The sequence below is a fragment of the Merops nubicus genome, unplaced genomic scaffold (genome assembly GCF_000691845.1).
Source record: "Merops nubicus isolate BGI_N331 unplaced genomic scaffold, ASM69184v1 scaffold17268, whole genome shotgun sequence".
In the NCBI taxonomy this organism is placed as follows: Eukaryota; Metazoa; Chordata; class Aves; order Coraciiformes; family Meropidae; genus Merops; species Merops nubicus.
The window spans coordinates 9,203-22,247 of record NW_008623819.1 but is presented as its reverse complement, the minus strand read 5'-3'; the positions used below and the strand labels follow the sequence as shown (position 1 = coordinate 22,247).

General features: G+C 40.0%; 1 protein-coding gene across 1 annotated transcript in view; it reads left to right on the top strand.

The window, feature by feature from the left end:
• LOC103777649 (calcium/calmodulin-dependent protein kinase type IV-like) overlaps window positions 1–12,657 on the top strand; it is a gene marked incomplete at its 5' end in the record, with an annotated part of 81,120 nt that extends 68,463 nt beyond the window's left edge. The window contains 5 exons of the mRNA XM_008945208.1: window positions 2,529–2,604; window positions 6,917–7,043; window positions 9,181–9,333; window positions 11,970–12,386; window positions 12,421–12,657. Coding sequence (XP_008943456.1) covers window positions 2,529–2,604; window positions 6,917–7,043; window positions 9,181–9,333; window positions 11,970–12,266 — 653 coding nt within the window. The remainder of the gene's footprint in view (window positions 1–2,528; window positions 2,605–6,916; window positions 7,044–9,180; window positions 9,334–11,969; window positions 12,387–12,420) is intronic.
• Window positions 12,658–13,045: the final 388 nt, after the last annotated feature.

The window sequence follows — 13,045 nt, the reverse complement described above, 5'->3', positions numbered from 1 at the left end:
CTGCCACTCCTGCTTAACACTAGATCCTGACTGGGAACCTACAAGAGGCTGCAAGGCGCTATTAGCATGCTGGATGGTAAGCATCTCAAGTAGCTTCTGACAGAGCTGAGCCAAGCCATGTGGAAAATAAAGACTTGGCATTTGCTTTTGTAACTGTAGAACCAAAGGAAAGAGAACGTTGGAGAAGACCATAAGATTACTCTGTTACCTTGTAGCACAACTATAATGCAATTCAGGTGACATGTCCACTACCTTGGATAACATTTTCTGCCAGCCACACACAGGTGCTTTAGAGTAGCACTGAATTCCAGTCTGCTTAGTTTCATAAGACAGTACTTCACATATAACTATTAATGTTCTAGTTGTCTTCTCTCATGACAGTTACACTACGAATGCCATAAAACTGGAGTTAATATTTAGCCCTTTTTATGACACTCTTTGTATACTATAGAAATAGGATAAGACATTCCTATAGAAGATCCCTCAGAGTAGGGAAAACTTGTTAGGGAAGGCTGAGACTGAATGTGCTGAGAAGAGAAGAAAGGAGCTTTGTGCCTACAGACATGGACCTGAAGCCCTTGCTTTACAACCCAAGTTAACTGACCATGCAGAATTCCTTGTGCCTGGAAAATATTCAAGCACTACTTTCCAGAATTGTATGGAACCCTGGAGGAATACTGCTGAAACACAAAATTAAACTATGAATAATTGATAGTCAAAGACTGCCAGCTCCCACAGCCTGCCCACCCAGCTATCAGCATCTTCTCCAGAAAAAACAGAGCAACAAAACCACGTACCAGATTCTGGATACTTCAGCATCAGGACTTATCACTCTATGGTGCCTGGGACTTAAAAAGTGATGCAGAGGACTGAAAGCAAGAAGTTGGTTGCAAAAAACTTAACTTGGTGAGACGTTGGCCTTTCAGTGAAATTAACAAGAAGAGCGTAAGTGATTTCTGACAGTAGCACATAAAAATAAGCCAGTGTGGAGCACTGATTCAGTCTGTTACAGCAAACATCTAAACTAACAGCAACATGTCAGCCAAACACATTCACCAAAAGCAAACTTCTTGAAATATTAAAAAATTGTATTTACAGGTTGTATAACTGTGTAATCCCAGTACACATAGCAAGGCAGACCTGTATACACAAATCTTTGATCTCCTTTGTGGCCATTGTAAAATACTGAGGTGGAAGGAAGAGAAAATAAAAGAAGGGCAGAAAGTGACTTCTGCCCTTATCCTGAGAAAGAGGACGTCCCAAGAAACGTTGCATTCTCTGGAAGAGGAAGTGTATTGGCCATTAAACAGAAGAACCATCCTATTTGGCTTAGAACCCCACAAATGGCATTAACAAACACGGCAGGGAGAATGGTCACTAACATCTCTTTTCTTGGTCCATCCTCACCTCTTTCTTTGAGGCCATTGGCTGCTTGGCCTGGAGGCTGGACTGTTAGCTACAGGTTTGAGCTGAGTTAAGATCAGTTGGGATCTAGTGTCCCTGTTCAAAAAACAGACCTTCTCTGTTCATCACTTTACCTAGCAGAAGAATGAGGAGGCAAGTATTGTCTGTGATTAGACTGGTAAGTGTTGGCCCAGCTGCCAGCTGTATGAGTGGTATATAGCAAACAGTGATTAATGTTCTTGCTTGATGTGTTGCTTGCGTGGTAAATCCTTCAGGTGAGTTGAAGAAGTCTGAGCCAGCTGCCTGGACCCTGTTAGGGAGCTGTGTATACTCTAATTAAAATCAAGTTTTCCTCCTTCAGTATCAAGCACTTCCAATTTTTCCTCTGGACATGTGGCATCTCCATCCTGCCACCTCAGGAGCTTTGCTTGGGGAGCAGCTGGAAGTGAACCACAACACAAGGGTGTTTGGAGCTGCAAGCCCTGAGGGCACGGGAGGTGGGCTCAGTTGGGGTTAGGCACGTGACAGTTTGAGTGTGCGACCATGCACATTTTTAGCCACACACAGGAGCAATAGATACTGTCTGAGGGGTACAGCGGTCCACTCAGCTTTCCTTGAGTTGTGTCTGTCACGCTGCTTGGGCAGAGATTAACTCCCCTCTACTGTTGCAGAGCTGGAGTCCCCCAAGACTGCTTGGCCTTTTCACCTGCTCCCCTCTGCAGCAAAACCAATGGTCTTGCCTTTCCTTACAATTAGGATACCAAAAATAAAGGCCAAATAAAGTACCAAGTAAATAATTAAAATAATGAATTTAAAGTGCCACCTCTGTTGTCACTTTGCAGCTCCAGTGCTGCTGTAGCTTTCTGTGGTTCCTTTCACAAACCTAACAAGCAATTTGAAACCCAAGCCTGCTTCTCATTCTGTTCTGCCTGTGCTTGGACATGACTGCTGTTGCTTTATATGCAGCGAAAGGAATCATTTACCTAAGTAAGGACTTGAAGGAGCAGGCCCTAACTTTTTAAAAAATTCATGCACAAATGTGCACAGAGTTGAAATTAACTTTGTGACTTTGTTATTTCTGCATTCAATTTTAATCATATTGACAAGTGTTTTATCATCTGCAGCACCAGAGATACTACGGGGATGTGCTTATGGCCCTGAGGTGGACATGTGGTCTCTGGGGATTATCACCTATATCCTGTAAGTGCAGAAAATGCCATGGAGTGCTTAATTTGTAAGCGTCTGCAGGTTTCTATGATGTTATGAGCTCTGCTGTTGGAGAACACAAGATCCTTAACTTCAATTATAATAATCCTAACCTTATTTAACTAAGTCAAATCCTAGAAGAGCATGGCAAACCACTCAGATTATATATTTACTAAATATAACACCAATTCCTGAACAGCAACAAGATCTGCTCAGAATCATACTATTGATGTGAATGAGTAGCAGAGAAGCTGCTGAAAGCAAAAATACAAGTATCCAAGTGTCAGAAAGCATCACAGGTTTGGTTATTTTTTTTCTCATTCACACAAACTGTGAGCTATAGTATGATTCTAAGTAGCTTCTCAACTACAGATGGGGGCAAGGAGAAATTAAGGTGGTTGCAGTAGTTTCATGGTGCTTGTGAATATTTCTAAATGCATCTGCCCCATCTGTGTCAGCCACAGACACTGCTAGAGCTTCAGCAGCAGCAGTAGTGTTGCTGTCTCACAGCAGCTGAACCAGGAGGCAAGGAACAACCCTGTACTCTGTGTCTGCAAATCAGTCAGTAGGTTAAATGAATGATGTTGAAGTGTTCCACTTCTTAAAAGATAACCAGAGACACTACTGATTGTTGGTTGTGGAACAATGCTGGCCATACATATTTTAAACAGTTGCAGTTGCAACTGTAGACCTAAATTTTTCAAACAGTTGTGTTTAAAGGTAGGCACTTGTGTCTACAGCTTAAAGTGGCTAGTCCTAATTCAGTTGGTAAGAACTGTAATTACTTTATTGTATCGATGAAATCTTTCAAAGGAAGATTATTGAGCAGGGAAAATTGTATCTGATGTATTGACACATGTCATTATGGGATAATAAATAACTTCATTTATTCCCTTGGCAACACCAGTGCTAAGCTGGCTTGTGTAGTTGTATATGATAATAGCAGGATAACTTCTATGAGAAGAAAGTGGGATTTTACACACATATAGTAAAGGTATGGAGGATTTTATACATCCAGGCTGTATTCTTTCCTCTTCTAGGGCTCATTAACTGTGCACAGCAGGTACAGTGTATAATAATAAAACTATTTCTTCATGTCTTTTGCAAAGGAAGATTTATATTTTCTAGGTTTTATGTACTTGTAAGGCTATATAAGCACTCTGATAGAAATAGCAGAAAACATCTTTTGTTCTGTATGTAAGTTTCAAGTAAGTCGCAGCTCTCCTTTTGGGTGCCTGTAAACAATAGGCTACAACAATCCTATCTGTCATTTTGTTATCTCCTCCTTCTAAAATGTGAATCTTTGTCTCCAGACCTGGTTCAAGTCTGTAGAAGATTACGTCTCAGATACTGCCTGCCAGGTGATCATTTCTTATCAGTGCTACTGGCCCACGTGTAGCAGAGGGACATGAAATTTGCCAGCTGGGCTGTTCCTGAGATTGGATATATGCCTTTTGTTACCCCTTGACAAGGATAGCTAGGTTAAGCCATGGGCTTGCCTAGTTATTCAGCTGTGGGATAGCTGTGGGATAGCTGTTGTACTTGAAACTTCCTTAAGCAGAACTTGCTATGAAGCGTAGGGAAGCTCCCAGGGGTAATGTACAGCAAATTCATGTTTGAATATGTGGGATGGCATTTGCTAAATGCAGCCTTTCAAAATGGTCCAGCTGTTCAGGATATGCTCCTAAGCCACATTAAACCTCTGCACTGGTGCACACTCAAGCATGTGAACTTCTGCTCCTAGTGGAACACCACCAGTACAGATACTCTTCTACTTCCTTCTTCTGTTCCTGTCCTCCTCCCATTTCAAAATCCAATTTTACCTACAGAAACAAGCCAGACACAAAGGGTGCTCGTCAGATACACTGGGCCATCTCTTCCATTTAGCTTTAACAATATGTAACATTGTTAAAATATTGTTATAGTCCTACTACTGAGTATAAAGCGTTGTAGATCAACATGTCTGATGGATTAAAGGATGAGACCAGAAAGGTACATAGACTAATTCACTGCATCCTAAAGAACAGTGTTTCATGTCTCAGTCTCATAGTTTAGTAGAGGGAATGAACTTATGTACAGTCAAAAAAAAAAAATTACCATATAGGTCTCCAAAACAGAGTGGATCTGAGTTATCTACCATGCTGCAGAAGATGTTCATAAAACTGTTACCTTCTCCCCAATATCAAGTGAGCTTACCATGTGATTAAAAAAAACTTCAACACATATTTCCACAGAACAATTATTCCTGAGGCAAATTATATTAAGAACTATTGATGCTAACTGTCATAATGCCATGAAAGCCACATTCATAGTTTTAGCAGCAAAAAGGACCAGTCTTTTTGGTACTCCTGCAGCAGATTAGAAATACTACTGCACATCTGAAATGCAGACAGTGGTCAACAAATACAGAGGCTTTGCCTGGAGTCAAAAATTTGGGTTTAATTAAAGGTGTTTTTTTATTAACTTACTTAAAAAGGCATAAAACATTGTCGGGTAATTTCTAATTAATTTTGAAGCTGTTTACATAGATTTTTCTTTATCTGGTAGGTAATTGATTTAAAAATGAATCAGCATAATAAAATGAAATTTCGTAATAAAATGAAATCAAGGGCAGCCACACTGGGCTGCTTGATTAAATCCTCACTTAATTTCTCTGATTTGAAGTCACACCTCTAGTTTTATGCATCTAACTCGGCATGTAGTGAAAAATCTGTCTGCTGAAATAAAAATGTTTTTTATGTAGAAGCTTATCCACAGAAATTGTTAATAAGACAATAATGGGTAATAGGAGTGAGTTACAATGGAAATATTTTCAGGAGTAAATAGCAAACCACTTAGGTGGCTTCCAGCACAGTCACAGCAAGCCTTAAGTGTGGTCTCCCTGTATGTCATGGGTTACCTGGTATCTAGAAGCCAGTTTTAGCTGAACCACTTAGTGTCCTGACAGCCCTGCTCAGCAAAGGAGCTCCGTGAGGATGGGAGCCGAACTGAGGCACGCCCAGAAGTGGTGGTGGGAGAGACACAGGAGGGGAGCAGCAAAGGGACTGTGATGGGCTCCTGCCTGTGGAAGCACATGGCATTTGGAGGTTGGGTCCTTACGTTTTAATCTGTCTCTGCCAGACTTGGAAATTAATAACATGCCCAGGATGTGCTTACAGTGGAGGCTTTCTCCTTTTCAGCAGTGCAAAGTGATGCAGCTGTTCTGTCCACAGCCACACTCAACTCCCCAAGACATATTTCTTCCTTGAACATGTCTCTTTTCAGGACAGTAAGCACACTGATTTGGCTTAAAAATATAAAATCAAGTTAAAATGTAAGGTTACATTTTCTAGATTTATTGCTGTCTTGTTCTTTATGCTCTGCTTTTGTTTTCCTGTCATCATCTTGTTGCTTGCTTCATTTTCTGGAGGCAGAGTAGCAGATAGACTTTCTGTTCAGCTCAGAATAGAACTGGTTGAATAGGAAATTCACTTTAAAACATCTGATTATCTGTGCAGACATGATTACAGTGCAGTGAAGCAACAAAAAAAGGACATTATATAAATGGAAAGCACTTCAGTACTTTGCTTTCCCCAGGGCCAGCAATGTGGGTCTGTGCTGGGATCTGGATTATTCATTGTATTCATAAATGCCTTCATTAGTAAGATTACAAAATTTCTTGATAATAGGTAGGTTACCCAATTAAAGATTAGACCTGATTATTAAAACCTGCTGAAGGTTTTTACATTTTGTTAGGATGATAGGATGAAAGAACGTACAGTGATGAACATAAACAAAAAAACGGTCCCAACTGGACATATGAAAACTTCTAACTTCAAAGGTAAAATGTGATCCCTCAGCTAATTCCTATCCCTCAGGAAAGACTTAAAGTTATTCTGATAATTGCTTTATGAACATGTTAATTTGTAGGAGGCGTGAGCAAGGGTTTCAGACTGAGGATGACTAAATAGTCCAAGGGGCTTCACCCTGAGACCAGCAGAGCAAATAAATGCTAGAAAATGTAGAAGGTAAACAGGTATCAGCTGTTGCATGGCTACTCTTACGTTAAGACCCTGTATTAATAGTTCCAATTACAGACATGTGCAAATGGAAGATCTACGATTTGATGGGCTTTTCCCAGTGCTTATGGATGCTTATGGCCACATTTTCTCTGCTGTGTGAAATTAGGAGTTCATAAATACACCCAGGTCAGATTTCCCAAAGTGGTCTACAGGACATGAAGCAGGGAAAGATAATACCAGGAACTGTTTCTAACAATCCAAGACTATTTAATCTTTGATCAATTTCTTTCTTTTTTATCCTGCAGACTTTGTGGCTTTGAACCATTTTATGATGAAAGGGGAGATCAGTACATGTTTAAAAGAATCCTGAACTGTGAATATGACTTTGTGTCCCCCTGGTGGGATGATGTGTCTCTGAATGCCAAGGATTTAGTAAGTAAAGGAAAAATGAGACTGGAGTATCTTTGCTGGTATGTACTTGCCTAGCATCACTTCCACAGAGAAAGAAAGTCCACTCTGAGGTGGGGGCAGCATAATTGGTTAAATAATTGTTTACATAGCTCCTTACTTTTCTTCTTTTCTCTGGTATATTATGATGTTGTATCATCTGTATTGTAATTTTGTTATATATCATCAGTGCTGTAATTTTGCTCTCGAAAACATGGTAGTTCAGGTCCTTCTGTGAACTGAGACACAGCTTGCTGGCAGCTGTCACAGCGTTCATGTGTGCCTGCCTTTCATGCTGGCTCTGAGGTGTCTCATCGTTCCCTTTTGCACAGCAGCCACCCTCAGGGGAACACAGAAATGAGCCTGACGCTCTCTGTAGTTTTCAGGTTTGAACTTTTGAGGAAGAACATAAAAAGGAGTGAAGCCCCTTCTACTCCACTTTTGCCAATAGCTTTTTTCTGTTCATTTAAGCTTTTTCAGTAGATGAGGAAAGACTGATTACATTTAAATATGGTCCATCAGCAAAATCTTGGGGCTGGTGTGCTATAAAGTAAATTTGTTCCAGGAGATACTGATCTGCAGATGTAAGTCTGCTTGATTAAGTTTGTTGATTTTTATTCAACAATAGCTTGCACAGTTCAGTTATTTAGTTAGCACTGAAGACACAAGTGCCAATTTCCATATTACTTACTCAAACTGTGTCTTAAAGTACTACATAACTAGTGTTTGTAAAGTACTTCAGGATGCCTCAAATGGAAGGACTGTAGAAGTTCAAAGTACTTTGTTGTTGTTGTTGTATTAGATGTGAAGTGTTTCTAAGGTCAAAATAATATCATACACTGCCTTGCGTTGTCAAACCCCAGATAAATAGCAGCCTGCAGCAAAGCCACTACTTTGTTGTGTACAGAGCACTTTGAACCAAACTAGTCCCTACCATTTTGCTACAGTAAAGGTCAGTTTCAGGTTTGAACATGGTATAACAAGTTGTAGACAAGGATGAAACCCTTGGCTCTCAAAACCCATGCTGTGGGCAGTTCTGGGGTGTTCAGCTGAAGTGATTTGTTTAACTTAACCTCTTTGGTGCATCCACAGCAGGTATTCATCATGATGCCTGTTCTCCTGCACACTCACCAGGGCACTGTCTTTCTTTAATAGCTCTTTGTATGGAGATTTCCAAGAGCCCTAAAGCGAGTCCTCCCGTCGGGCTTGAGCACGGGGCAGTGGTGAAGCCTGTGCTGTCACTTGCACTGTGCTCCAAGGGGGTGCACAGTCGGGAGGGTTGCGTAAGTGGAGCTCTGGCTGAGGACCATCCGTGTGCTACCTTACTCCATCCTCACCCTTCTTTTTTTTAGAACACCAATTGTCCATACACACAGCAAATCCCATGAAATGAAGCTTGACTGGACACGCTTTGTACCCCACAGTTTGTACCACCTCCATTCCCAGGGTTAGTTCTGCGATACCTTGTTCCCAAAAACGTTCTAGTGTTCATTTTGGAGAGGTGCAGCTTCCCTGGTCTTAAAAACTGAAACAATGGCGTAAACAGCATTCGTTTCAGAGTGACCCAAGAAAGAAATACCTGTACTGTACTTTTTAGGTCATGTGCACCTGAGGTTTTATGGTGACTGGAAGAAGCACTTCATTTGTGATGTACCTGGCAGTGACTGCATGGTACAAGTATTCATGAGTTGCCTATGCTAGAATTTAAACTTTCCAATCCAGTTTGTCTAAACCTTGTCCAAATCCAAAAGTGGTGGTACTGATAAGATAACTGCCTGGGTTGGGGTGTTTTGAGAATCTCTTAGGCTTTATATGACAATTCAGACATATGGCAGTCTACAGCAGATACGGGCTAGCTACATTGGTAAATACTCTTACAAATGGTGGTAACTGTTTGATTCTTTTTCTCCTTTCTTCCCCCGTAGAGGCGGTCTTATTCAGATGTTATTTATGGAGGAACAAGAAATGCCAGAAATAAAATACATACAAAGACCTTTTTTCTTAGAATGTTTTTTTCTGAGATGCTTTCCAAACCAAGATAAAAGCCCCAGAATGCAAAGCACAGTAAATATAAATGAAGACTAAGGTTAACAGTCTTCTGTATTTCTTCCTTGTGATGCAGGTTAAAAAGTTGATTGTTTTAGACCCCAAGAAACGCCTCAGCACTCTACAAGCTTTGCAGCACCCATGGGTCACAGGGAAGGCAGCAAACTTTGCACATATGGACAATGCACAAAAGAAACTGCAAGAATTCAATGCCCGGCGTAAACTTAAGGCAAGTCTTTGGATGTAGTCTCTCTGTTTTGGCTATGAAAGCATGCAGTTAGATTAGTAGCCTTACAGGAATCGTGCACACTTTTAGAGAATCATAGAATCATAGAAAGGACTTTTCAGGGCAACGTTCCAGAGTGATACAGAACTTTTTACTTAAGGTAGGTGGTGAGGGTGAAAAAGTTGAACCTGATTTAGTTGATGTCTACAGGCAAACCAGTACAAATGCGTGAGGCTGATTGACAGTTCTGTCTGCACAGACAGAACTGCTGAGGATGTCAACAGCTTTTGCAAATTCCTTCCCTTCTTCCTTCCTTTCTTCCTTTCTTCCTTTCTTCCTTCCTTCTCTTGATCTCTTTGTCCTGTACTGCATGTGCATCTTTAGAGTACAGGCCAGAAAGAGCAAAATTCTGAATAGTTTCTTCATGAGAATCCTTAAATCTGGAAGATACTTAATCTACTATAGTATATTTTGATCTGTAAGCTACCCTTAGTTTCTACACCTATAAATACCAAGCAGGACCTTAATCCATCCTTTTGTATGATCTAGACTCAGCATTTCAGACATAACATGTAGGTTGAGATTAACAGGTCCAAAAATGCTTTTCCACGTACCTCTGAGAGCAATTGTGCAATAGCATTCTTTATCTGGAAATTAAGCTCTACAAGGCAAGAATGCAGGTGGGATCTGTGCTGAAAATAACATTAGGTTTTGAATCACTACTATGCTCCTTTACCATCTAGTCTACATATCTACCATGGGAAGAAGCAGAAAAGCATTTTTAGGTGCAAACAGGAGGTAGCTGGGTATCTAACTGACATAACAACAGGAAACTTTCTTCTCCCCTAATCCCTTCTTCAGTTGTTAAAGATTTATGTATGCTTAGGAGAGACTTTCAGGGATACTTTAGCACAGAAATTGTTACCAACAGTTACAGTGAAGCTGCCTTTGTAGCCTTGGAGAATAAGAGTAAAAAGCATCTTCTCTGGGAGCTTTACAACCCCCATGCAAAACCAAATTCTCAGACAATGAGCCTTAACTTTGTTTTTGCGCATAGTTTTCAGTATTATTAGGGCCATAAATTTCATTATTTGTGAGTGAACTGTTACATTCTCTGCCCAGGAGGCCAGAAAGAAACACTTGCCCTTTCTGCATGTTTTTATTTTGATTATATTTTCACACCTTTGAACACCAATGAGATTTTTTTGAAGCCAAATTTATTTAGATCCCTGCAGTTAACCAATTTATAATTCCATGCTTAAAAGCTGTCACTTTTTGTAAGTTTATTTTGTCACTACTTTTCTATTAAAAACTGAATGACCAAATCTCCAGTTATTAAGAGAATTAAGTAGAGTTAGCAGTTATTGTAGCGTTTTACACATACATATGCATAAAATGAACCATGCATTTTTAAACAATTCCGATCCAAAAAACAAAACCAAGTGATGAATACATGATTTAGTTGCTGGTCTGTTAATAAGAATAATATAAAATCATCCTCTCTTTCCCAATATGTAGAGATATAGCTTTATAGAATAACTCTAAAGCTAATCATAACTAAAAGTCATGATTTGTTTTTTCATGGATTGTGTTGAATTTGTTTCATAAACATCCACATGGCTAGTGAAAATAAATTCCATTAGAAGTATCTTTATATGTTGTAATACAATAGAGTGGCCTGTTCTGTTTGTAATATGCTGTCCAAAATCCTGTGGTGTCTGTGATTTTTCCTTTAAGAGGTCTAAACTCTCACTTCCAAAATTATTGCCACTTCTATTGTCTCATGCCTTGTGTTTTGACTTAATATTCTGTGTTCTGTGATTCTTCTTTCTTGCTAGTGTTCATGTAGTCTGTTTTTTCCTTACCATCTTCTTTTTCTTTGGAGTTATCTGTCTGTCCACACCATCCACAAAATATACCCATCCACATAGTATATTCCTCAACCCTTGCTGCAGACCCGCTTTTTCTGCGGTGCCTAACCACAAAGCTAGCCAGCTCAAAAATAGCTAGAGTTGGCATACACAGATTCTTTTCCTCACCTCCATATGTTTGCTTTTTTCAGGTAATAAAACTCGTCAAGGCAAGGGCTGATACAACCGTCTTAATGTGTGTCTTCATTTTGTGACATTTTTTGGGATATGAGAGCCTATCCTCAATGTGTGTTTATATCTATATATGTATTTATGTATGTACCTGGGTAGTTGCCCATACGCTCTGCACCATTACGCTTGGCATATACAACAGTGCAATGGTGATACATATTGTGTCTCTTTGTGAACTTTCCATGGAATAATCAGTGGTAATACCGTTATCATTATGACAGAAAATAACTTTCTTTTTGCCATCTAACTTCAGCACAGGAGATCTGAGTAGTTTCCAAAAAAAAAGTGGCATGTGCAGCTGAAAAAAAAGTTCTGTTCATGTTAGCCAAGTTGTAACCTTACGAAAGCAGCACTTTCAAACCTCAATCCAGTACTTCAGTTGGTCCTCTGAATGCGTCCCGGCTCAGGCAGGCGTGCGAGCGTGACAGCACCCTGAGGACGAAATGCAGTTACGTACCCCCGTGGGGCAGTGCTAAGGCTACAATCCTCACAGACCATGCCCTTTAAGGAATGTTTGCTTGGTCCTGTCTTTCTCAGGCTGCAGTCAAAGCTGTGGTGGCATTTTTGGTCACAGCGCGCACGAGAGCAACAAGCCCAGCCGTAACCCCTCTCCGGTCCACGGCGAGAAGCCCGAAGAGAAGCCCGCTCAGGAAGCAGAAGCAGCGCCAGAAGCAATGTCTTAGGTCAATGTGCTTCCTTGTTTCAGCTGAGATTGTCGTTTCATACACCAGCCAACTTGTCATTCAGCAAGAGAGATTCGTAAGCTTGGCCTCTCTGGTTCTGCTTTGGGATGCCAAATGCACTGGCTGGTGGTCCTACCTTCAATGCATGTGACTGCTTATGAAAATAGTAAACTGTTCCATAAGGCATGTCATGGAAACAGTCTTATCTGCAGTAATACTGGCAAGTGAAAACATGGGGATGAATAACTACCTACTATAATGCATATACTTCATATACATCTATCCAGTGTTTCTACTTCATATACATCTATCCAGGGTTTCTAGATGGCATTTGAAACAAAATATTATTTAATTTGGTTTTATGGAAGTAGGTGTCGTCTGTATGTCGTGAGTTTCTGTGAACTGCTTTCTTCCAGATTCATAGTCCTGCAGCAGACAAACTGGAAGGAAACACCAAACCAATGCTTTTAAAACTGATGTACAAAATAATGCTTTTTATCTGTAAAATTCAAACAATATTTGGGGATTTATATGCAAAAAAACATTCCACTACTTCTAGGAAGAAATTGAAATGTTACTTCCATTGGGCATGAAAATGTACATTGCTCAAGCTTGTATTGAGAATGCCTTATTCTGACTTTTCCTGTTTATATACAGTATTTTAATGACAACTAAAATTACTCAGATTTCTGCCATTTCTATTATCTAGTAAAGTGTTATCTAGTAAACGGTTAGCAAAACAAAATGATAGGCTGAAAGAGGATTAGAGTAGATGTAGATTTTTGAAATACCATTCTATTTATTCATTAAACTCTAAACTGTGCAGCTAAAAGATGTTTTTATAAGGCCTAAGGGAATGATCTGCAATTATACAAGCTGTAAGTGCTTGAAGAAAGCTATTCCACAACTGAGGGATCTTGCTTGGGGGAA